Source organism: Apodemus sylvaticus, chromosome 16 (assembly GCF_947179515.1).
Source record: "Apodemus sylvaticus chromosome 16, mApoSyl1.1, whole genome shotgun sequence".
In the NCBI taxonomy this organism is placed as follows: domain Eukaryota; kingdom Metazoa; phylum Chordata; class Mammalia; order Rodentia; family Muridae; genus Apodemus; species Apodemus sylvaticus.
Window position 1 is genome coordinate 85,857,032 of NC_067487.1, and position 25,242 is coordinate 85,882,273.

The 25,242-nt window shown below is 40.5% G+C and overlaps 1 protein-coding gene across 2 annotated transcripts in view; it reads left to right on the top strand.

Moving 5' to 3' along the window:
- Positions 1-23,622, top strand: part of Arsk (arylsulfatase family member K) — a 60,376-nt gene extending 36,754 nt beyond the window's left edge. The window contains exons 4-9 of one of the 2 annotated variants that reach the window (XM_052159754.1): positions 3,440-3,716; positions 11,718-11,889; positions 17,350-17,574; positions 18,633-18,857; positions 22,528-22,795; positions 23,002-23,622. In XM_052159754.1, the coding sequence (XP_052015714.1) occupies positions 3,440-3,716; positions 11,718-11,889; positions 17,350-17,574; positions 18,633-18,857; positions 22,528-22,795; positions 23,002-23,203 (1,369 nt within the window). In that variant the 3' untranslated portion in view covers positions 23,204-23,622. Of the gene's footprint in view, positions 1-3,439; positions 3,717-11,717; positions 11,890-17,349; positions 17,575-18,632; positions 18,858-22,527 lie in introns of both variants that reach the window. The other variant, XM_052159753.1, reaches the window with a different exon arrangement.
- Positions 23,623-25,242: the final 1,620 nt, after the last annotated feature.

Here is a 25,242-nt window from a genome sequence, read left to right on the forward strand (position 1 = left end):
AGTTTCAACTGAGGAATATTGGATGGTTCAGAAGCACCTAAAGAAATATTCAACATCCTTAGTCATCAGGGAAATGCAAATAATCAAAACAACCCTGAGATTCTACCTCACACCAGTCAGAATGGCCAAGATCAAAAACTCAGGGTGCAGCAAATGCTGAAGAGGATGTGGAGAAAGAGGAACACTCCTCCACTGCTGGTGGGATTGAAAGCTGCTACAATCAATCTGGAAATCAGTTTGGCGGTTCCTCAGAAAATTGAGCATAATACTACTGGAGGACCCTGCTATACCACTCCTGAGCATATACCCAGAGGATTCTCCAGCATGTAATAAGGATGCATGCTCCATTGTGTTCTTAGCAGCCTTATTTATAATAGCCAGAAGCTGGAAAGAACCCAGATGTCCTTCAACAGAGGAATGAATATAGAAAATGTAGTATATTTACACAATGGAGTACTACTCAGCTATTAAAAACAATGAATTCATGAGATTCTTAAGCAAATGGGTAGAACTGGAAAATATTATCCTGAGTGGGGTAACCCAATCACAAAAGAACAAGCATGGTATGCACTCACTGATAAGTGGATATTAGCCCAGAAGCTTGGAATACCTATGACACAATTCACAGATCAAATGAAGCTCAAGAAAAAGGAAGAACAAAGTATGGATACTCTGGTCCTTCTTAGAAGGGGTAACAAAATACACACAGAAGGAGATACAAAGTATGGAGCAGAGTCTGAGGGAAAGACCATCCAGAGACTGCCCAACCTAGGAATCCATCCCATATACAGCTACAAAACCCAGACACTATCATGGATGCCCACAAGTGCTTGCTGACTGGAGCCAGATATAACTGTCACCTAGGAGGTTCTGCTACTGTATGACAAATACAGAAAGGGTCACCCTCAGCCAGTCATTGAACTGAGCACAGGGTCCCCAATGGGGGAGCTAGAGAAAGGACCCAAGGAGCTGAAGGGGTTTGCAGCCCCATAGGAGGAACAACAATATGAACCAACCAGTACCCCCAGAGCTCCCAGGGACAAAATCATCAACTAAAGAATACACATGGAGTTTCCCATGGCTCCAGATGCATAGGCAGCAGAGGATGTCCTTGCTGGACATCAAAGGGAGGAGAGGCCTCTGGTCCTGGGAAGGCTAGATGCCAGCCACAGTATAGGGGAATACCAGTACAGGGGAGCAGAAAAGGGTTGATTGGGGAGCAGGGGGAGGGGAGATGGGTTATGGGACTTTCGGGGGTGGGAGGACCAGGAAATGGAAAAACATTTGAAATGTAAGTAAAGAATGTATCTTAAAAAAAGAAAAAAGAATGGCCACTCCAGCTTGTTTCTTGGGATCATTTGCTTGGAAAATTGTTTTCCAACCATTGACTCTGAGGTAGTGACTTGTCTTTGTCACTGAGGTGTGTTTCTTGTATGCAACAAAATTCTGGGTCCTGTGTACGTGTATATTCTGTTAGTCTGTGTCTTTTTATTGAGGAACTGAGTCCATTGATGTTAAGAGATACTAAAGAGAAGTGATTATTACTTCCTGTTATTTTCATTGATAAAGGTGGAATTCTGTTTGTGTGGCTATCTTCTTTTGGGTTTGTTGAAAGAAGATTACTTTATTGCTTTTTCTAGGGTGTAGTTTCCCTACTTGTGTTGGTATTTTCCACTCATTATCTCTTGTAGAGCTGGGTTTGTGGAAAGAACTGTGTAAATTTGGTTTTGTCATGGAATGTCTTGTTTTCTCCATCTATTATAATTGAGAGTTTTGCTGGGTATAATAGCCTGGGTTGACATTTTATGTTCTCTTAGGGTCTGTATGAAATCTACCCAGGATCTTCTAGCTTTCATAGTTTCTGTTGAGGGGTCTGGTATAATTCTGATAGGTCTGCCTTTATAAGTTTCTTGCCCTTTTACCCTTACTGCTTTTAATATTCTTTCTTTGTTTAGTGCATTTCGTGTTTTGATTATTATGTTCCAAGAGGACTTTCTGGTCTGGTCCAATCTATTTGGAGTTCTATAGGATTCTTCTATGTTCATGACTGAGCTTTCAGAAGCTTTAGTCCATGGTTCAATGGCTTTGTTGTCCTGGGTCTATAATGAAGCAGAGGATCATGGCAGGTCTGTCCAGAAGGGAACGCCCACTCACATCACAGAGGTCAGGAACAAAGAAAGAGAGAAAAGAGACAAGGTCTCCATGTTTCATGAGCATGCTCCAGTGGTCTCACAGATGCTCTCTAGATTCTGCTTCATAACGGGGAAAAGATACAGCCAGCTGGGCTTAACAGGTTTTATAATTTCACCAAAAAAAAATGGTATTAATAAAGTTAATCAACAGAAAGGCTAATGATCTTCCTGAGTGAATCGTAGGTTAACTATGATATGAACTCAGAATGCTGCAAATGCTTGTCCACACCTGAGCCATTCCAAAGATGACCAGCTAGTTCCATTGCATTACCTGTTTGTTCCTTAGTAATTTCTCAGTAATATGTCCTGTAGAATACTGCTAAGTTAACCAAAAAAGTACTTTGCTTCCTCACATCACACATCACAGTTGCTTCTCTTGAGATCCTTGGACTTTACTCCGAATACCAGTGATGTTATGCATCTAGTATAGGAACACTTCATAGCATGGTACAAACAAAAGACTGAGAAGCTAGTGTCATATGCCTTATAGTATGGGAAGTTTTTCCCAGAAATTCTAATTTTGGAGTCTCACATCTGTTAGAATTAGTTATAATCTGTTAGATGCAATTCTGCTAAAATTCAACTGTTTGATATTGTTATTAAAGCATATTAACTGTGTGCTATCAAACATATTTTTATTATAGCTGCTTCAATTTCTTTGTCTATCTTCAATGATCAAGTAGGGGGGAAAGGAGAACTTTTTATTTGTGCTCATTATCCATGAGCCATTGGTCATTTTCTGGTCTGAAATTTCTTCTAAGTATTATGTTTTAACATGAAATATAATATTGCTGGAGTTATTATCTAGATTCTTAAAAAATATTTCTCATCTGATAGAGTACTTTAAAGGCACTTACTAATGGACTCCATAAAACAAGTTTCTTGGAAATGCTGACTATGCGCCTTAAATATCAGCTTCATAAACTGGGACATTTCTTCAAAATAACTCTAGCTTGTGTCAAATTGACCTAAGACCAGCTAGCACAATTAAATATTTTTCTCTTAAAAAGTTAACTACTCTTAAGTAATTTGTCTTAATCTTAGCACAAATAAATAATCATTTGTTGTCCATAGTTCTTAAATCTGTAATACTCAAATGCTTTTTAACTGAGATGTGCTGCAGTTATCTAAACACTTCCGCAGAGGAGTCTTAAAACCGTTTACCCTGTTGCTTTGCAGCATTTGTTTAGCCAGTTTCTAAAGTTGCATGCATGTTTTCTGACACACCTGTCTTCTTACACCCTCAGTAACCGTGTGGAAGCATGGACAAGAGAAGTTGCATTCTTGCTCAGACAAGAAGGCAGGCCCAGCGTTAATCTTATCCCTGATAAGAACCGGAGGAGAGTAATGGCCAAGGACTGGCAGAATACAGACAAAGCAACCGATTGGCTAAGACAGGTTAACCACACCAAACCATTTGTCCTTTACTTGGGATTGAATTTGCCACACCCTTACCCTTCGCCATCTTCAGGAGAAAACTTTGGCGCTTCTACATTTCAAACGTCTCTTTACTGGCTTGAAAAGGTAAGTATTCTGTGTGTGTTCAAAAGTAGGCACTGGCGTGCAAAGCCACCTGGCATTAGCTCATTCTCACTTTTATTATTTTTATGGAAAAATTGGGGGCTTATACTTTTAAACTAAGCCTGTAATGAGTTTGTTCAGAGGATAATATTTTTTAAATAAAATGTTAGAGCTTGCTAACTATATAGATGTGCGTGTGATATGTCTATAAAAAGGAACTAAAAGACATTATCTTTGGAGTACAGGCAGGCCTCACTTCCACCAGTTCAGGATGACAAAAATAACCACACAGAATGAAACTGTGAAAAACAAACTTAGTTGTCAAAGGAAAAGATTATCATTTTTTCTAGAAATGTTAAAAACATCTGTCAAAATATTTAAAATTTTGCATTGGGTTGTCAATAAAAATAGAAATAGCAAAATGTATTATTTAGTATACTGTGCTGAAAACAGATGTTCTTAGGATGAGTTGTGTAGAAAGCACACAAGGTCCAGTGTGAGCAGGGCCTGCCTTTCCCTGTGCAGCTGATCTGCAGCAAGCATCTTCTGTTGACTTGGCAATTTGTCATATGTCTTTCTTTATTTGGATCACCTCCTATATTTGGCTTTTTGGCTTCCAATGTAGATATATCTGCAATACGTTCTTTAAGGTGAACATTTTTACCAGTGCCTCTCCTGTTTGAATCTTGATCCTTTCCAAACTGGTTTACCTGCTTAGATAGGAGTCCTGTCCCTAACTGCCTCAGACTGTGAATCTGGATTCTTTGGGATGGCAGCACTGTAAGCATCTGATTCCAGCCTTTTCTTCTATAATTTCATATGTGAGTGATCTGAATTCACTTCATTCTTAGTGTGCTTCCGTTCTTTGGTGAATAGTCATCCTCGTTGACTCTTCTTTCATTCCACTTTTGTGAAGTGTCTCATGGAGTTATCACTGAGAGACAAATCTATTCTCCTATTAATCTTTAGGAAAGCTAGGGAAAATCCCAAACACTGGGCCCTGCCAGAGCCTTACAAATACAGAGGCAGATGCTAGCAGCCAACCACTGCACTAGGCGTGGGGTCCCCAGTGGAGGAGTTGGAGGGTGGTCCAGAGGAGCTGAAGGGGTTTACAGCCCCATGGGAAGAACAACAATGTAGGTCACCCAGACACTCCAGGGCTCCCAGGGACTAAACCATCAACCAAGGGGTACTCATGGTTCCAGCCAAAAATGTGGCAGAGAAATGCCTTGTTGGGCATCAGTGGGACGAGTGGTCCTTGGTCAGGTAAAGGCTCAATAGATGCCCTAACAAAGGGAAATTGAGGTGGGGAGGGGGAAGTGGGAGTGGGTTGGATGGAGGGGCATATACATGGAGGCAGAGGATGGGAGGAGGGGTTGGAGTCTTTGGGGAGGGGGGAAATTGGGAAAGGTTTTACCATTGGCAATGTACATGAAGATGATATTCAATAAAAAGAAGAAGAAGCCGGGTGCTGGTGGTGCACGCCTGTAATCCCAGCACTTGGGAGGCAGAGGCAGGTAGATTTCTGAGTTCGAGGCCAGCCTGGTCTACAGAGTGAGTTCCAGGACAGCCAGGGCTACACAGAGAAACCCTGTCTCAAAAAAACAAAAAACAAAAACAAAAAAAAAGAAGAAGAAGAAGAAAAAGAAAATCCCCAACGCTCCTGCTCCAGATAGTGTAAATATGTTTTAGTCAGCCCATTGCTAACTGGGAGAATTGTCATGCTTCATAGCCATTCAAGTTTCTTTTTGTTTATTTAACTTTATACTTTTATTTATTTTTGTATTTGATAATTTATTTATTTACATTTCACGTATTTCCCCGTTCCAGATCTGCCCTTCAGAAACCCCCTATTCCATCCTCCCTCCGTCTGCCTCTATGGGGTGCTCTTCCAACCATCCACTCATTCCCATCTTTCCACCCTGGCATTCCCCTACCCTCAGGCCCAAGAGCCTCTCCTATCACTGATGTCCAACAAGGCCCATATGTAGGCATAGCCATGGGTCCCTACATTTGTACACATTGGTTGGTGCTGGATTCCCCGGGAGCTCTGGTTCTGGCCCTTTGACACAGTTTCTCCCTCCATGGGGCTGCAAACCCCCTCGGCTCCTTCAGTCCCTACTCTAACTCCTCCATTGGGGACACCACTCTCAATCCAATGGTTGCCTATGAGCATCTGCCTCTGTATTTGTCAGGCTCTGGCAGAGCCTCTCAGGAGACAGCCATATCAGGCTCCTGTCAGCAAGCACTTCTCAGCATCCACAATAGCATCCTGGCTTGATGACTGGATGGATCCCCAGGTGGGGCAGTCTCTGGATGGCCTTTCCTTCAGTCTCTGATCCACTCTTTGCCTCTGTATCTCCTCCCATGGGTGTTTTGTTCCCACTTCTAAGAAGGACCAAAGTATCCATATTTTAGTCTTCCTTCTTTTTGCGCTTCATTTGGTCTGCGAATTGAATCTTGGGTATTCTGAACTTTTGGGCCAATATCCACTTATCAGTGAGTGCATACAATCGGTTCTTTTGTGACTGAGTTACTACACTCAGGACAATATTTCAAGTTCCATCCATTTGCCTAAGAATTTCAGGAAGTCATTGTTTTTAATAGCTGAGTAGTAAGTACTCCATTGTATAAATGTACCACATTTTCTGTACCCATTCCTCTGTTGAGGTACATCTGGGTTGTTTCCAGCTTCTGGAAACAACCATTATAATTTCCATTATAAATATGGCTGCTATGAAGATAGTGGAGCATATGTCCTTATAAAATGTTGGAGCGTCTTCTGGGTATATGCCTAGGAGTGGTATAACTGGGTCTTCAAGAGTACTAAGTCCAATTTTCTGAGGAACTGCCTGACTAATTTCCAGAGTGGTTGTACCAGCTTGCAATCCCCTCAACAGTGGAGGAGTGTTCCTCTTTCTCCACATCCTCGCCAGCATCTGCTTTTACCTGAGTTTTTCATCTTAGGCATTCTGACTGGTGTGAGGTGGAATCTCAGGGCTGTTTTTATTTGCATGTCCCTGGCAACTAAGGATGTTGAACATTTCTTTAGGTGCTTCTCGGCCACTTGAGTTTCTGCAGTTGAGAATTCTGTTTAGCTCTGTTCCCCATTTTTAATGGGGTTATTTGGTTCTCTGCAGTCTAACTTCTTCTTTGTATATATTGGATATTAGCCCTAGATCAGATGTAGGATTGGTAAAGATCTTTTCCCAATCTGTTGGTTGCCGGTTTGTCCTATTGACAGTGTCCTTGGCCTAACAGAAGCATTGCAATTTTATGAGGCCCTATTTGTCAATTCTTGATGGTAGAGTATAAGCTATTGGTGTTCTGTTTAGGAACTTTTCCCCTGTGCCCCTATGTTCAAGGCTTTTCCCCAGTTTCTCCTCTATTAGATTCAGTACAACTGGTTTTATTTGTTGAAAATGCTATCTTTTTTCCATTTGATGGTTTTAGCTAATTTGTCAAAGACCAAGTGACCATTTCTGGGTCTTCAATTCTGTTCCATTGATCTACCTCCCTGTCACTGTACCAATACCATTCAGGTTTTATCATGATTGCTCTGTAGTACACCTTGAAGTCAGGGATGGTGATTCCCCCAGAAGTTCTTTTATTGTTGACAATAGTTTTCATTGTGTTTTTTGTTATTCCAAATGAATTTGCAAATTGCTGTTTGTAAGTCTATGAAGAGTTGGGTTCGAATTTTGATGCATTGCATTGAATCTGTAGACTACTTTTGACAATATGGCCATTTCTACTATATTAATCCTACCAATCCATGAGCATGGGAGATCTTTCCCTTCTGAGGTCTTCTTCGATTTCTTTCCTCAGAGACTTAAAGTTCTTGTCAAACAGATCTGTCACTTATTTGTTTAAAGTCACACCAAGATATTTTATATTGTTTGTGAATATTATTAATGTTATCATTTTCCTGAGTCTTTATCAGCCCACTTATCCTTTGAGTAGAGGAAGGCTACTGATTTGTTTCAGTTAATTTTATATCCAGCCATTTTGCTGAAGTTGTTTATCAGCTGTCGAAGTTCTCTGGTGGAATTTTTGGGGTCACTTAAGTATACCATCATATCATCTGCAAATAGTGATATTTTGGCTTCTTCCTTTCCAATTTGTATCCCTTTGCCCTCCTTTTTTTGTCCATTACTCTAGCTAGAACATCTATATTGGATGTACTATAAGTACTATAAGTGTCCAAGTACTATATTGGATAGTGAGAGTAAACAGCCTTATCTAGTCCCTGATATTAGTAGGATTGCTTCAAGTTTCTCTCATTTAGTTTGATTTTGGCTACCAGTTTGTTGTGTATTTATTTCACTATGTTTAGATATGGACCTTGAGTTCCTGATCTTTCCATGAATTTTACCATGAAGGGATGTTGAATTTTGTCAAATGCTTTTTCAGCATTTAAATAAATGACTATGTGGGTTTTTTTTGTTCTTTGAGTGTATTTATGTATTGGATTACATTGAGGAGTGGCCCCTTGTTCTGGAAAGACTCAGTGAAGCAATATTCGGCAAAACCAGAACGGGGAAGTGGGAAGGGGTGGGTGGGAGGACAGGGCGAGAGAAGGGGGCTTATGGGACTTTCAGGAGTGGGAGGCTAGAAAAGGGGAAATCATTTGAAATGTAAATAAAAAAATATATCGAATTAAAAAAAAAAGATAGATTTCCATATATTGAGCCATCCCTTCATCCCTGAGATGATGCCGACTTGATCATGATGAATGAACGTTTTGCTGTGTTCTTGGATTCGGTTTTTGAGAATTAATAAAGTATTTTTCTGTCGATATTCATTAGTGAAATTGGTCTGAAGTTCTCTTTCTGTGTTGGGTCTTTGTGTGGTTTTGGTATAAATGTCCCTTCTGTTTCTATTTTGTGAAAGAGTTTGAAGAGTATTGGTATTAGGTCTTCATTGAAGGTCTGATAGACTTCTGTACTAAACGCATCTGGTCCTGGACTTTTATTGGTGGGAGACTTTTAATGATTGCTTCTATTTCTTTAGAGGTTATGAGACTGTTTAGATGGTTTATCTGATCCTGATTTAACTCTGATATTTTGTACCTGTCTAGAAAGTTGTCCATTTCATCTAGACTTTCCAGTTTCATTGAATATAGGCTTTTGTAGTGGGATCTGATGATTTTTTAAATTTCCTCAGTTTCTGTTGTTTTATCTCCCTTTTCATTTCTGATTTTATTAATTCAGATACTGTCTTTGTGCCCTCTGGTTAGACTAGCTAAGGTTTTATCTATCTTGTTGATTGTCTCAAAGAATCTACTCCTGGTTTTGTTGATTCTTTTATAGTTCTTTTTGTTTCTACTTGGTTAATTTCAGCCCTGAGTTTGATTATTTCCTGCAGTCTTCTCCTCTTGTGAGTATTTGCTTCTTTTTGTTCTAGAGCTTTCAGGTGTGCTGTTAAGCTGCACACCTAAGTGTATGGTCTCTCCAGTTTCTTTTTGGAGGCACTTAGAGCTATGAATTTTCCTCTTTGCACTGCTTTCATTGTGTCCCATAAGTTTGGGTGTGTTCTGCTTTCATTTTCATTAAATTCTAAAAGGTCTTTAGTTTCTTTATTTCTTTGTTGACCAAGTGATCATTGAATAGGGCGTTGTTCACCTTCCATGTGTATGTGGTCTTTCTGTTGTTTCTGTTGCTATTGAAGACCAGCCTTAGTCCATGGTGAACTGATAGAATGCATAGGATTATTTCAATCTTCCTGTATCTGTTGAGGCCTGTTTTGTGACCGATTATATGGTCACTTTTGGAGAAGGTACCATGAGGTGCTGAGAAGAAGGTATATTCTTTTGTTTTTGGATGAAATTTTCTATAGATAACTGTTGAATTCATTTGGTTCATTACTTCTATTAGTTTCACTGTGTCTCTGTTTAGTTTGTGTTTCTATGATCTGTCCATTACTCAGAGTCGGGTGTTGAAGTCTCCCACTATTATTGTGTGAGGTGCAATGTGTGCTTTGAGCTTTAGTGAAATTTCTTTTTTGAATGTGGGTACCCTTGCATTTAGAGCATAGATTTTCAGAAGTAAGAGTTCATGTTGGTAGATTTTTCCTTTGACCAATATAAAATGTCCTTCCTTATCTTTTTGGATAACTTTCCGTTGAACATTGATTTTATTCTATATTAAAATGGCTACTCCAGCTTGTTTCTTGGGACCATTTGCTTGGAAAATTGTTTTCCAACTTTTTCTCTGAGGTAGTGTCTGTCTTTGTCACTGAGATGCATTTCCTGTATGCAGCAAAATGCTGGGTCCTGTTTACGTATCCAGTCTGTTAGTCTATGTCTTTTTATTGGGGAATTGAGTCCATTGATATTAAGAGATAGTAAAAAAAAATAGTGATTGTTATTTCCTGTTATTTTTGATGTTATTTTATGTTTCTGTGTCTGTCTTCTTTATGGGTTTGTTGAAAGAAGATTACTTTCTTGCTTTTTGTAGGGTGTAGTTTCCCTCCTTGTGTTGGTGTTTTCCATCTATTACCCTTTGTAGGGCTGGATTTGCAGAAAGATATTGTGCAAATTTGGTTTTGTAATGGAATATCTTGGTTTCGCCATCTATGGTAATTGAGGTTTTTCTGGGTATAGTAGCCTGGGCTAGCATTTGTGTTCTCTTAGGGTCTGTATGATATCTATCTAGGATCTTCTAGCTTTCATAGTCTTTGGTGAAAAGTCTGGTGTAATTCTGATAGGCCTATCTTTATATGTTACTTGACCTTTTCCCCTTACTGCTTTTAATATTTTTCTTTGTTTTGTGCATTTGGTGTTTTGACTATTTTGTGACACGAGGAATTTCTTTTCTGATCCATTCTATTTGAAGTTTTGTAGTCTTCTTGTATGTTCATGGGCATCCCTTTCTTTAGGTTAGGGAAGTTTTCTATAATTTTGTTGGAGATATTTACTGACCCTTTAAATTGAGAATCTTCACTCTCTTCTATATCTATTATCCTTAGGTTTGGTCATCTCATTTTGTCCTGGATTTCCTGGATGTTTTGGGGTTAGGAGCTTTTTGCATTTTGCATTTTCGTTGACTGTTGTGTCAATGTTTTCTATGGTATCTTCTGCACCTGAAATTTTCTTTTCTATCTCTTGTATCCTGTTGGTGATTTTTGCATCTATGACTCCTGATCCCTTTCCCAGGTTTTCTATCTCCAGGGTAGTCTCCCTTTGTGATTTCTTTATTGTTTCTACTTCTATTTTTAGATCGTGGATGGTTTTGTTCAATTTCTTCACCTGTTTGGATGTATTTTCTTTTACTTCTTTAAGAGATTTTTGGGTTTTATTTAAGTGCTTCTAGCTATTTATCCGTGTTCCCCTATATTTCTTTAAGGGAATTATTTATGTCCTTCTTAGAGTTCTCTATCATTATCATTATGAGATGTGATTTTTAAATCAGCATCTTGCTTTGCTCATGTGTTGGGGTATCCAGGACTTGCTGTGATGGAAGCTGGGTTCTGATGATGCAAAGTAGCCTTGGTTTCTGTTGCTTATGTTCTTTCCCTTGCCTCTCACCATCTGATTATCTCTGGTGTTAGCTGTTTTTGCTGTCTCTGCCTGTGGCTTGTTCTTCCCGCAAGCCTGTGTGTCATATTCCTGGGAGACCAGTTCTCTCTGGGAGGAATTAGGGTGTGAAGAGCTTTGACACAAGGGTCAGTTACAGAAACAGATGGAAACCAGAAGTATCCTGTTCCAGGCTGCTCCTAGGTTCCTGTGTCCTAAGGGCTCCAGGCAGGTCCCTCAGAGCAGAAGTGGTGGCCTTACCTGTGCTCACAGGTATGTCTGCTCTCCTGGGAGACCAGCTCTCTTCTGGTGGTATTTGGGTATAGAGCACTGTGTCACAGAATCAGCTCTGGGCTCAGAAGGAAACCAGAAGCCATTCTTTTCAATTATTCTATGTAGGAAACATTTTGAAGTTCACCACAGATACTCATTGGCAGGAAAGGATATTTTGATTTGCAAATATAGAGCTTTTTCTTCTTCCTTTTCAGGTAGATTATGATGCAATCAAAATCCCAAAGTGGCTGCCTTTGCCACAAATGCACCCTGTGGATTATTATTCCTCCTATACAAAAAACTGCACTGGGAAGTTTTCTGAAAATGAAATTAAGAACATTAGAGCATTTTATTACGCTATGTGTGCTGAGACAGATGCCATGCTAGGTAGGTGGCATAATTAATAAGCAATTTCATAAAGAAAATATTTGTCCAATAAGTTGTGATTGTGCTAGTTGGGGCATGCAGGAGCATCCTTAGATAATTCTTAAAGCAGTTGCTTAAATATCTAAGACTTAGAACTTTGAGACTCTTGACTCACAAAAATACCTTGATAACAGAATAAAGGGCCCTTCCTATTTTAATTATTCATAATTCTCAGATTTGTTCATACATAGAAAGCTGTTTTCTACTTGAAACAAAATACAATTGGCCTTAAACAGGTCTGTACTTTGTTGAAAACAGGTGTGTGGCAGGTAATTATAAGGCAGCTTAGTTCCAAGAGATGAAGAGTTTAACATTCCAAACCCTGGAGGAGAAGAATCAATTTGGTGATTTATGACTGTGAACTCCTTGTATGGAACCTGAGGATTGCTGAGTGGTCCTCAGAAGCCCAGGGGTAGACACAGGGGTAGACAAGAATAGAAAAATCTCTTGAACTTTTCTTCAAACATGTTCTGTTCTTATACATGCTTTATATCATTAGGTGTCAAGTAATATTTTTATGTGAAGTTAGAAAATATTACTTGCTGATGAAAGTTGTAGATGAAATTATTTCTATAAAATCATTCATATGTATTAAAGTGAGAAAATTCCAATACAAATCTTATGATTACTGGGAATGTTAGTCTTAGGAGTGAAGCAGATGGTAGGTTAAGATGTTTTGGAAAGAGGTTAGCACTAATGTTTACTTCACTGAATCATTTTAAACATGTTTAAAACAGAAGCTGGTGGTATAGCATAGTAGTTGACAGTAACTGCTGCTCTTGTAGAAAACCCATAGGTCAATCTATAGTTCCAAAACGTTCTGTTTTTAGTGTCAAGCCAGGGTTAACAGACATCCATGTCTGTTTCCTGCATCTTCTCACTCAGAAAGATCAGCAGATGTCTAATCAGCATATATATAGTATCCTAGAAGAAAATGTTAACACTCTTAAAGGCTAAGACTCATAGCTAAGAGGACAAGAAATATATTACCACTAATTTATAAGTCAAAATTGGAAATCTATTATCATTAAGATGTTAAATAATATAAACAGATTAAATATAGTCTGAGTAATTTATGAGATCGGTGTGTTTTTAGCTAATCTCCTTATTAGTTCAAATATGTTCACTGTGTAAAAAATATGTTCAGTTTAAATAATTAACACCTCAATATTTACTCTCTTGTTGGTTTTACTGAATATGTACCAGTCTCATTTTAACACCTCTAATAATTTTTTTAGACAGAGACTTCTTTGTTAGTGTTTATAAACTGTGTCTACACTTGTAGTACCTACATACAAGTTCATTCTCCCTAGATCCTTTAGAGTGAGGCTTACCCACAGCTCAGGTCCATTTCTTCTGATGCCTACTTTACTGGGTTTCCTGATGCTCAGGCTCAAAGGCATCTGAGATGAGCCTGCCTCTGTAAAGCGACTGGGGAAGGGTTCCCGCCATTGACTGGAGTTCTGTTCCTAGTTCCTACTGAAGAAACCTCATCTTTAAAAACAACTGTTTTAGCTGGGCAATGGTGACGCCGCCTTTAATCCCAGAACTTGGGAGGCAGAGGCAGGCAGATTTCTGAGTTCAAGGCCAGCCTGATCTACAGAGTGAGTTCCAGGACAGTCAGGGCTACACAGAGAAACCCTGTCTTGAAAAACCAAAAAAAAAAAAAAAAAAAAAAAAAAAAAAAAGAAAAAAGAATAACCATGCAGTGTTGTTTGAAATACTCACTGAGTAAATAGAATGTAGGAGAAAGAAAAAAGAAAGGCTAATCAGTGTAAATGTGAAAAAGTAAAAAGGGCTTTATAGTTTCTCAGTGTGGGGGGGGGGGGAGAGACAGAGGGGGGAGGGGGAGAAAAAGATATATAGAGGTAGGGGCTGTCAGAGTGTCGTGTTGCCCAGATTAACCTTGAATCTGCTATGTAGCAGAGGCTGGCCTTGAATTCCTGATTCTTCTGCTGCTGTCTCCCAAGTATTAGTATCATTACATACCACCACACCTGGCTCCATGTTCTCCCTCATTAAGGCAGTAGGACAGTAAGATTTTAAGTGGGAGAGGTGGCTCAGCGGGTAAGAGCACTGACTGCTCTTCCAAAGGTCATGAGTTCAAATCCCAGCATCCACATGGTGGCTCACAACCATCCATAAAGAGATATGACACCCTCTTCTGGCATCTGAAGACAGCTACAGTATACTTACATATCATAAATAAATATTAGAAAAAAAAAAGATTTTAAGTGTTTCTTTAGCCATACCTCCGTCTGACAGTTGAGTTGTATTTCATTGATATTTCCTGGCACTAGGGAGTATTTAGTCATCTGCATCTTCAAATTGCCTTCAGAAGTCTGCAAGTGCATCTCCTAGAGTGAAATAGTGTATACGCAGTGCTGCTGTAGGGATGAAATAGTACATGAAGCGTCTTCACAGAAAAGAAAATTAGTCGAGGCTCGGAGGTGAGCAGACTGTGGTAAATGTGATGTAAATAGTGAAAGGTATAGATGAAAGTAAATGGTGAATTTTCTTATTTTAATTTACATAGAAATAATTTCATCCACAAATTTTATCAGCAAGTGACTTTTTTTCTTTACATTTACTTTTTTTCCTAATAGAGTACCTGGGGTAGATACTTCTGAGAAGATGCTTTGTGAGGCAAAAAACGGAGGGAAAGGTCAGCCATGTAAATAGGAAAAAGAAGGGCATCCTAGGCAGATGAAGCATAAATGATAAAGGCCCTGGGCCAGAGAGGTAATTGTAATGTCGTAAATTAATGTGTTATTTCTTTTTTAGAGAGGACATGAATAAGATTTTAATATAATACCCCTTATATTTTTAACTTTATATGCTTTATAATTTACAATTTTAATGCCTGTACATTAAGAAAGAAATACACAGAAAGAATATTATTTGTTAATAGTATTCATCATATTGCCCAATTCAGTGCCTGATAGCTCAAGGTTCATCAGACAAATACAGTGCAGCCAGCAAGATGGAGCAGTAAAGTGCTTGTCACCAAGCACATGGAGGAAGCAAAGATCCACCTCCAACGTTGTCCTCTGACCTCCGATGCTGTGGCTCATGTCTGCATATAGATGGGCGTACATAGAGATAACACCAGGCAGTTGTAAACAAACCGTAGGGAGCTTGGAGAACAAGTGACTGGGTGTGGAGGAGCAGAAAATGTAAATGTGGCTTTTATTTCCTCAGAGGCCAGATGTAAATGTAGCTTTTATTTGCCAGATGTTGTCTCAAAGGCTTCCTGCTGAATGAGCTCACCCTTTCTGCCTTTCTGAGCTCTGGCTGGCTGGATCAACTCAGTTGTTCTGACTCAAATTCTCTCCAAGTTGGCTGATTCGATCTGGCTTCTCTCAGCTTCTCACTGAATTGTTCTGCTTGGCCTCCAGCTAAGTCTTGAATTCTGTTCTAATCTTCTGGCTCCTCATTCTCTGGTTCATTCTGTCTTCACCTGCAGCCTGTCAGTGTAAAACTATCCTGGTTAACCCCCCCCCTCTGTCTCTCTGTCTCTCTGTCTCTCTCCCCTCCCCGTGTGTGTGTGTGTGTGTGTGTGTGTGTGTGTGTGTGTGTGTGTGTGTGTCTTTCTCTCTGCTGTTCTTTTAAGTCACCTGGCTTTTCTGTGGTATTTTTGTGAGAGTTGGACATATCCTATCCCTGACTGATCCTGTCAAGCCTTTCATCACTTTGTCTGCCTCTGAATTAGACATCACTTTCAAACATGGTTGCTTTCTTCTAGAAACTAATCTTGCCTACATTATTAGTAATTAAAAGTGTGTGATGAGGGCATGTCTGTATTTCAGCCAGAGGGATTAAAGGTGTACATTAAGAACATACCTGTTGGGCTGGAGGGATGGTTAAGAGCACTGACTACTTTTCCAAAGGTCCCAAGTTCAAATCCCAGCAACCACCTGGTGGCTCACAACCGTATGCAATGAGATCTAATGCCCTCTTCTGGGGTATATGAAGACAGCTGCAGTGTGCTTATATATAATAAATAAATAAATTTTTGGGCCAGAGAAAGTAGGGCTGGCAAGAGAAGGAAAAGTGTCTGAAGACTTACATATAATAAATAAATAAATCTTAAAAAAAAAAAAAAGAACATATCTGTATTCCACCTGGATCACACCAACCTAGGTCTTTGTATATGATTCCTCACTCAAGAAGCCATACTGCTGGATCAAATTTCCTCTACAAGAGGTATCACCAGCTAATACTTGAGTTTGCCCACAAAAGAAGGGTAAAAACATGACAAGTGTAGGAGAAAGGGTATTCACACAGAGGCAGACAGCATAATCTAATACACTTTTCAGGGCATTCTGTGTGGTCTAGGACACTAGATTTATCAAATAGTTGTGGATGCTAAGTATAGAGAACTTCAGATAAAGAACTTGTGTGCTGCTAAAGAATTAGGCAGAGGGAAGCTGTAGAGGTCTAAGTGCAAGGGCACACTCCTCAGAACATGCCTCATATTATCTGAAGTTTTAATTAATCATGTGAAAAGACTAGACTATCAGATTTTTTTAGGAATAGGATATCCAAAAAGAAAGAAAGAAAGGAAGGAAGGAAGGAAGGGAGGAAGGGAGGAAGGAAGGAAGGAAGGAAGAAAGAAAGAAATAGGATATCTATTGGGTATATAAGGAATACTGTTGAATGAAAAGAGGAATGTGGTGGGGTTGAGACCTGGTGCTCTGTAGAGCATCACACCTCAACTCTTACTGGACCTACAATATGTATATTTAATATAGACCTTTATACCCCAGAACTCAAGATCTACCAGAATGAAGATAATTTTTCTTTTGTTGTGATTCTCATAATTCCAGTGAGGAGCAATTTCCAAGTCAAGGAGACAAGGCTTCTCTCTCAGAATGTTACTGCTCAGCTAACTAAGTCATGGCTCGTGCTGTCTGGATGGCTCACCCTTCTTCAAGGGTGGGATATCCATAACTTTAAGCCAGCTGAAGGAGCAGAAAAGGGCAGTTGCATACAGGGCTAGGAGCAAAGGGAACAGGAAGGTTCTGAGTGCTCTTAACCCCTCTTATTGTGCAGAAATTGTAGGCCAATAGTGATATTGATCTTCATTGACATCTGAGTCATGTATGGTAGTGACTCCAGACTTGCCTGTATTTCCTTATTTGAAGCACCAAAAGGAAGAAGACCCTTTAGCCTCAGGTGTTTTTTGACAGGAACATAGAACTCAGGACAGCATGACATCAGGTAGAGAAAGCAGCTGAACAGATGATCAGATAGATACTGTCTGCCCTTCTTCCTCTCTCCAGTCTGTCAGCTGAGGAGAAAGCATGTGCAAACTGTAGGTTTTATTCAGATGGTAAGAAGTATCCCAACAAAGTTGGTCCAGTTGTGTGATGAACTAAAACACAAACTAAAGCTAATTTGTCTTGATTTTTATGATAGGTGAAATTATTTTGACTCTTCACAAGAAAGGTCTTCTTCGGAAAACTATTGTTATATATACTTCAGACCATGGAGAGATGGCTATGGAACACCGCCAATTTTATAAAATGAGTATGTATGAAGCTAGTACTCATGTTCCTTTTCTGATGATGGGACCAGGAATTAAGGCCAACCTACAAGTACCAGGAGTTGTTTCTCTTGTGGATATTTATCCTACTATGCTTGGTAAGTACTAAGGTTGTGTTTGTAATACTGAGAAAAAAAACACAAGGAAAGTATTCAGAATCCTCCTGCCTTGAGCATCTCATTCACAGAGTCAGAATCATTCTCTGAAAGGCAAGGATGATGGCCCACAGATCTATGGCCTTCACCATATTCTCTTCAAAAGATTCACAATCAGGATATGACTATAACTTTATTTTATTTACTTATATACAATATTCAACTTTCTGCCACCACCTCCCTAAAACATAAGTATTTCCACTATGGAATCTTTGTCTACTTTTTACAGGGTGTATTGTCTCATTTCTGTTGCTGAGACAAAGCACCTTAGCCAAGGCTACTTTTAAAAGAAAGCATTTAATTGGCTTATTTTTTCAGAATGAGAGTCTGTGATGGTGGAGCACAGACACAGTATAGTGACAGGAACAATTGAGACATCTCGACCCACATCCATGAGGCAAAGAGAACACGCTGGGAGCCATATCTCAGGTGTTCTTTGACAGAAACATAGAACTCAGGACAGCTAGACATCAGGTAAAGAAGCTGAAGAGATGATCTAGTATATACTGCCTGTCCCCTCTCCTCTCTTTCTTTTGAACGTTCAAAGCCTACCTCCAGTGACACACCTCCTCCAACAAGGCTATACCTCTTTTCCTTTCCTCTGTGTAGCCCTGGCTGTCCTGGAACTCACTCTGTAGACCAGACTGGCCTCATATAAAGTAATTTTGACTGAGGGCCCTTGTGTGCTAGACACTGTTCTCGAATTTCAAGTTAGCTAATTTTCAGCAACACTGAACATTTCAGATAGAAGAATACTATTATTATGTCTCTGGCAGAAATGAGGAAACAGAGGAGTTACTACCTCGCTCAGGCTGCATTATCATGGCGTGAGCGCCTCAGTCTAGAAAGTTGGGTTGCAAATCCATACGTGATCTCTAGTCTGCAACCCTTAGTGATGGGAAAATACAGAGGATGTTTCTGAATGTTTAAATAACTCCAAAAAGAATTAACACAAAAACAAAACAAAACAAATCAAAAACCACTTTCCCTTTGTTTTGAAGACATTGCTGGGATCACTCTGCCTCCAAACCTGAGTGGATACTCCTTGTTGGCACTGGCATCAAACACATCTGCAGATGAACAGGCATTCAAAGACCTCCATCCACCTTGGATTCTGAGTGAATTCCACGGATGCAATGCCAATGCTTCCACCTACATGCTACGAACTGGCCAGTGGAAGTACATCGCCTTCTCTGATGGCGCCTCCGTGCAGCCTCAGCTGTTTGGTAAGCTGCTGGGCACAGCTGGAGTGCAACGAGCTGATCTGCACCGCACGCCTGGCAGTCAGGAGCTGTTTTTGAAATAAATGAATGCTTGTTGCTTCTCAGGCCGGGATAGTCTCATGGTTTAGAGTGTTTATCGAGATTAGTCTCAGTTTATAAAACCCACATGCACTCTCTAGTCTGTGACTGCCGACGGTGGCATGGGCTGTGAGTGTTCAGTTAATGAGAGAGGAGCAGCTGCTCACACATCAGCACCTGAAACCAGAGCCGGCGCAGCGCCTGCTATCCAGCGTTCATTCAACCCGACCGTGTTTCCTGGAACAACCTTCCGGTGCCTGTTGTCTCTCCGTCATGAGTCACCATTCTCAGTACACCTACGTTTCATCGATTCTGGAGGATTGATGCCTAGCTCTTGGGAAGTGCACACATTCTAACTACGTCATTTAATGTCACCACAGTGCTAAGAGATTACATCTTTCTTGCGGGTCAGGGAAAGTCTGACAGACGTATAGTGCCTTCGAACTAAGAAGTCACAAAACTCAAAGTTCACAATCTCCTCCACCCTCTGAATAGCATTTTCTAATTTATTGTTTTTCTTATCTTTTCTCCCCATGTTGTACATAAAACAGGGTCACGGCCATCATTAATATTTACTGCTTCCTCAGTTTGAATCATAGTCACAAATATAAAAATTATTAATTAGAAATAATTCTTTAGGGGCCAAAATTCCTTAAGTTTTAAGAACCGGGGTACCTAGCTTCCAACAGAGAAACTCGTGCACATTATGCTGTTGTTAAATGGAACAATGCTTTCTGCAGTTGTTGTTGCCTCCAGATTGAATTCTTCTGAGGATTCTTTATTCTGATTTAAAGGATCCTCCAATCTCTGTCCTATGTCCTCTAATCTAGCATTTAATTGTTTAATCTTCTTGTTCTCTAAGTCTGATTTATTCTGATTTTTCTTAAAGAGGATATAGAAAATTGGAATCATTACTGAACATATAGTTAATTTTGTGTTGACAGTCAAGACAAAACTATATGGGATCCAAATGCCTTTTTCTATAGTGTTTTCCATTTTTTAATGTGGAAAATATTTTTAATGTCTCTAACTCTCTCCTTCGGGGGAGGGATGTAGTGGGTAAGAATTAATAAGAGCCCTGCCCCTCCAGGCCTCTGCACCACGCCTTCCAAGTATCTGGTAAAGCATGACTCTTAAACTTGAATAGTTAACCAAATATATTTATGTATATAAAAGTCCCAATTACATAATGCCAATTTACAATGATAAAGTCTTATCCCAATATTTCTAACCTCTCCAAAACATCAGAAATACAACTGAAGCCATCTGGATATCCGCATCTCATCTCCCGCTCAGCTCTGCTCATCTGGACCTTCCCTCTCTCTCCCTCTCCGCCCCTCCCTTCCCTTAGCTCCTCCTCCTCTCCACCTCTCCCTTCCCTTAGCTCCTCCTCCTCTCCACCCCTCCCTTCCCTTAGCTCCTCCTCCTCTCCACCCCTCCCTTCCCTTAGCTCCTCCTCCTCTCCGCCCCTCCCTTCCCTTAGCTCCTCCTCCTCTGTCCCCTGGAATCACTGGCCTCTCACTGCCTCAATGTAAAAGGATAGGAAATATCTTGCAACAGGGAAACCATACTTTTGTTCTCTTTCTCCTTTCTTCAGAAACTTTATTTTTCCTTTCTTTCTCCTTTCTTTGGAGATTATTTTCTTTGTGCATTTATTTATTTTACTTATTCTCTAAGCTTATTTATCTTTTTTTATATTTGATTTTCTCTAAACTCTTTCCTCTGGGGAATTTTTTAAATATTATTTATTTAATCCTGTCTTTAAGGATTTTATTTTATTATTTTCCTTTTTTCTTACATTTTTTATTGAGTATATTATTATTATCAAACTAATATTTGTTTCTGTTTTATTGTTTTCAAACTTACACATTGCCAGTTCAGAAAGTCCCACCAGAGCTTTAACAGAATGCTCCTTCTGCCCTTCTGTGTGTCTGCAGGGTTCTCAGGCCAGCTTGTGACTGTGGCATCTAGCCCTACCCCCACACACCCCCACACCCCACACCGCCACACCTCACACACCCCACACTGCCCCACCCCACACACACACCCCACAAACACCCACACACCCCACACACCCACACCCCACACACCCCACACACACACCCACACCCCCACCCCACACTGCCCCATTCCACACACACCCTCACACACACACACTCCACACACACACACCCACACCCCCACACACACCCACACCCACACCCCCCCACACCCACACATCCCCACACACACACCCACACCCCCACCCCACACTGCCCCATTCCACACACACACCCCCACACACTGCCCCATTCCACACACACACCCACACACACACTCCACACACACACCCACACACCCCACACACCCACACACACCCCACACTGCCCCACCCCACACACACACCCCACAAATACCCACACACCCCACACACCCACACACACCCCCCACACACACCCACACTCCCACCCCACACCCCACACACCCACACACACCCCCACACACCCCCACACCCCACACCGCCACACCCCACACACCCCACACTGCCCCACCCCACACACACACCCCACAAACACCCACACACCCCACACACCCACACACACCCACACCCCACACTGCCCCATTCCACACACACACACCCACACACACACTCCACACATACACCCACACACCCCACACACCCACACCCCCACCCCACACCACCCCATTCCACACACACACACACACCCACACACACACACACTCCACACACACACCCACACACCCTACCCCATCTGCCTCAGCTCTGGGAAGTGTTTCACCGATGGGGAACAGCAGGAAGCTGGAGTTCCCCACTTGCTGCCCCCTGTTCACTCTCTCTTAAGGGGATTTAACCTCCCTCCCAGCTAGGAAACTGCTCTGGGAGATATTTTAGGTGAAGGCACCTTCACCTTGGGGCTTTCAAATGTCTGAATGTTTTGTTCCAAGCTTGGATTTTTAGCTAGATTTGGATTATATGTCCCACATTTGGCGCCATTTGTAACCACACTTTTCTCTGAGACTTAACTATTTATTTATGGTAAATGCCTAAGCCATAAGCTTAGGCTTGTTCCCGGACTAGCTTGTAACCTATACAACCTGTTGGTTCTATTTTACGTGTGCCAGAAGGCTGGCTACCTGTTCACAGTTTCACGTGTCCCTCAGAGTCCCAGTGGTGAACCCACCCTCCTCTGACTCTTTCCCAGAATTCCTCTCTCTCTCTGCCAGTGTCCCACATTCGAATCCTACCACAGCTCATTTCTGTCATCAAAGAGAACACATAAAACAAACAGAGTGGCGTAGCAGAATGATTACATTGAGACATGTGTTCATTCATCAACAACTGTTTCACGTCTAGTATGTTATCCATGGCAATTCCTTGCTTCACAATCATTGACCTAATACATAATGAGTCATTATGAGATACTTGTTAGGAGAACATGGTTACTAATGTGGTGTGCTGCTAATGTGAATGCATACTGCCCATCTTACACCAAGAAGAAAGAAAAATGAAAATACATCCTAGTATGTTATTTGTCACAGTGATATTCTAACAAAACCATTTTAGCACATAACTGTTTTATTTCTTTTCTTTCAGATCTTTCCTTGGATCCAGATGAGCTAACAAACATTGCTACAGAATATCCAGAAATTACTTATTCTTTGGACCAGAAGCTTCGCTCTATTATAAACTACCCTAAAGTGTCTGCCTCTGTCCATCGATACAATAAAGAGCAGTTTATCATGTGGAAACAAAGCGTAGGACAAAATTTCTCAAATGTTATAGCGCACCTTAGATGGCATCAAGATTGGCAAAAAGATCCAAGGAAGTATGAAAATGCAATCCAGCATTGGCTCGCATCCCAGTCCAGGCCGGCGGCTCGCAGCCCACACCCCTCTTCTCCACTCCACTAGTGGCTCGCAGCCCACACCAGTTCTCCAGCGGCTCGCAGCCCACATCAGTTCACCAGCGGCTCGCAGCCCACTCCGCTCCACCAGCGGCTCGCAGCCCACACCAGTTCTCCAGTGGCTCGCAGCCCACACCAGTTCTCCAGCGGCTCGCAGCCCACTCCGCTCCACCAGCGGCTCGCAGCCCACTCCGCTCCACCAGCGGCTCGAAGCCCACTCTGCTCCACTCTACCAGCGGCATGCAACCCTCTCCACTCCGCTCCACCAGCCGCTCGCAGCCCACACCAGTTCTCCAGCGGCTCGCAGCCCACACCAGTTCTCCAGCGGCTCGCAGCCCACTCTTCTCCAGTAGCAGTAGACAGTAATAAAACTTTCTCAAGCTATATATGATGAATATGTTGGTATGTATTAAACTGAAACAGACAATTGCTAATTTTACTTGCTTTCAAAATATCTTCTATATCTTAAGTGCCAATGAACACAGAACTCCTATTTTTAACACCATACTAAGACCTTACTGTTGCAGAGCTCTGACACTTTAACATCAGGAGTATTTAAAGAATACAAGCAAGCATTCTTGTTGTTTTCCCGGATAATACAGAATATGACATATTTTAACAACCACCAGTTGTTATTTATGAATCATGATGTCTCATGACTTACTAGGTTTTTGGTGAAACTCTTTGGATATATTTGATGTGTTAGAGCTATTTAATGGGACATAGACCCTAGATGTAGTTGATTTTATTTTGTTGTTGTTGTTTAAAAAAAGAAAAAAAAAGAATGTGAGGCTCCCCTCCCTTCCTGGTGAGGTCCCTCCAAGGCACAATCACCTTTCTTGTATCCTTTTGTGGGCAAGCACCAATATATTCATTTAGTCCCCAACCAAATGAATGTATTCCTTACACATACATGCAGGCATACACGCAATTGATAATGTGCTATGTAGTGTTTCTTCTGGCATACTGTGCTCTGGCTGTTATTTTCTAGTTCCAATTAACAGTAGATGTTGAGAAGTAAAATTGCTGAACAGTAATTTATAAAAATTTCTGTAGATTTTTCCCAAGTTGTTTCTAAAGAAGTTCTAGCGATTGTCATTCCCACCAATAGATAGCAAATATTTTATTTTTATTTATTGTGAATACTGATGTTTTTTTTCATAGATCTAATAACCACTAAAATTTGCATTAACATGACCTTCCCTGTGTCTTTTGGCCATTTTCTGTATAGGTTGTTAGCATTGTTTTTCTTTTACACACAGACTTTTAGATATTAGCCTTTTGAAAAGCAAAAGGGAAAGGGACTAGAGAGAACATTCTGTGGTTTAGAGCACTTGTCACTCACCAGAGAACTAAGATCCAATTATTGGCATCCACACATTGGCTCACAACTTGTGTGTATCTCCAATTCAGGGGAGCCAATGCTCTTTTCTGGCCTCCAAGGGTGTCAGGTAAACATGTAGTGCCCAGACTAAATGTGGGCAAGACATTCACATAAAACTTTAAAGATAATAAACATTTTAAAAATACTGGAAATAATATTTTTCTAGTTTGTCTTTTGATATTGACCTGGAGGAAATATGTATTTTCTTGTAGCATATTTATAAATCATTGTACCAAATAAATATTATGATTTTTAAAATTAAAATATTCTTTAAAATGTTTAAAAATCTTTATTTTGTATCTTTTAGAATTTGTATCCTATTTAGAGTGTTCTTCTCTCTGATGTTCATAAAGTTTTGGTTTTAGCCCCTAAATCTTTGATCCATGTAGAATATTTTACACATTAAAGACCTAACTTTAGTTTTCAGTGTTGCTGTTTTCTTTAGTTTTGTTTAACTGCTAAGCAACTAATCTTTTATTGGGTCAACTGTACCTTCTCCTACTGCACTTCATTATATAACGTCTTAGGTGGAATCGTCATCTTTCCTCCGCTGGTCTGATTGATTATATCAAGGTCCCATCCGTGAGTATGTCCTTTCTGAGTCTTTTGCTTCGTATATGTGGATGTCCTGTTAATCTGGGACCCAGTGCCACATGTAGTATTCTCTTTTGTCCCAGCTACTCTTGTTTAATTTTTCCATACAAATTTGGACTAATTATCAAAATGTATAATCTTTTTCTTTTTCTTTTTTATTGTTTGTTCATTTGTTTTGTTTTGTTTTGTTTCTTGAGACAGGATTTCTGTGTATGGCTGTGGCTATCCTGGGACCTGACTTTTTAGATTAGAATGGCTTTGAACTCAAGGATCTGCCTGCCATGAGGTCCCTTAAAAATCCTTTTAAATAAGGTAATTAAATTTATAGCCTAATTTAGAGAAAATGGAGTTCTTGATAACAGTCATTCAGAATATAGTCTACTTTCCTTCTTTGTTTACCCCTTGGCGTAGAGGCCAGCCTGGGCTA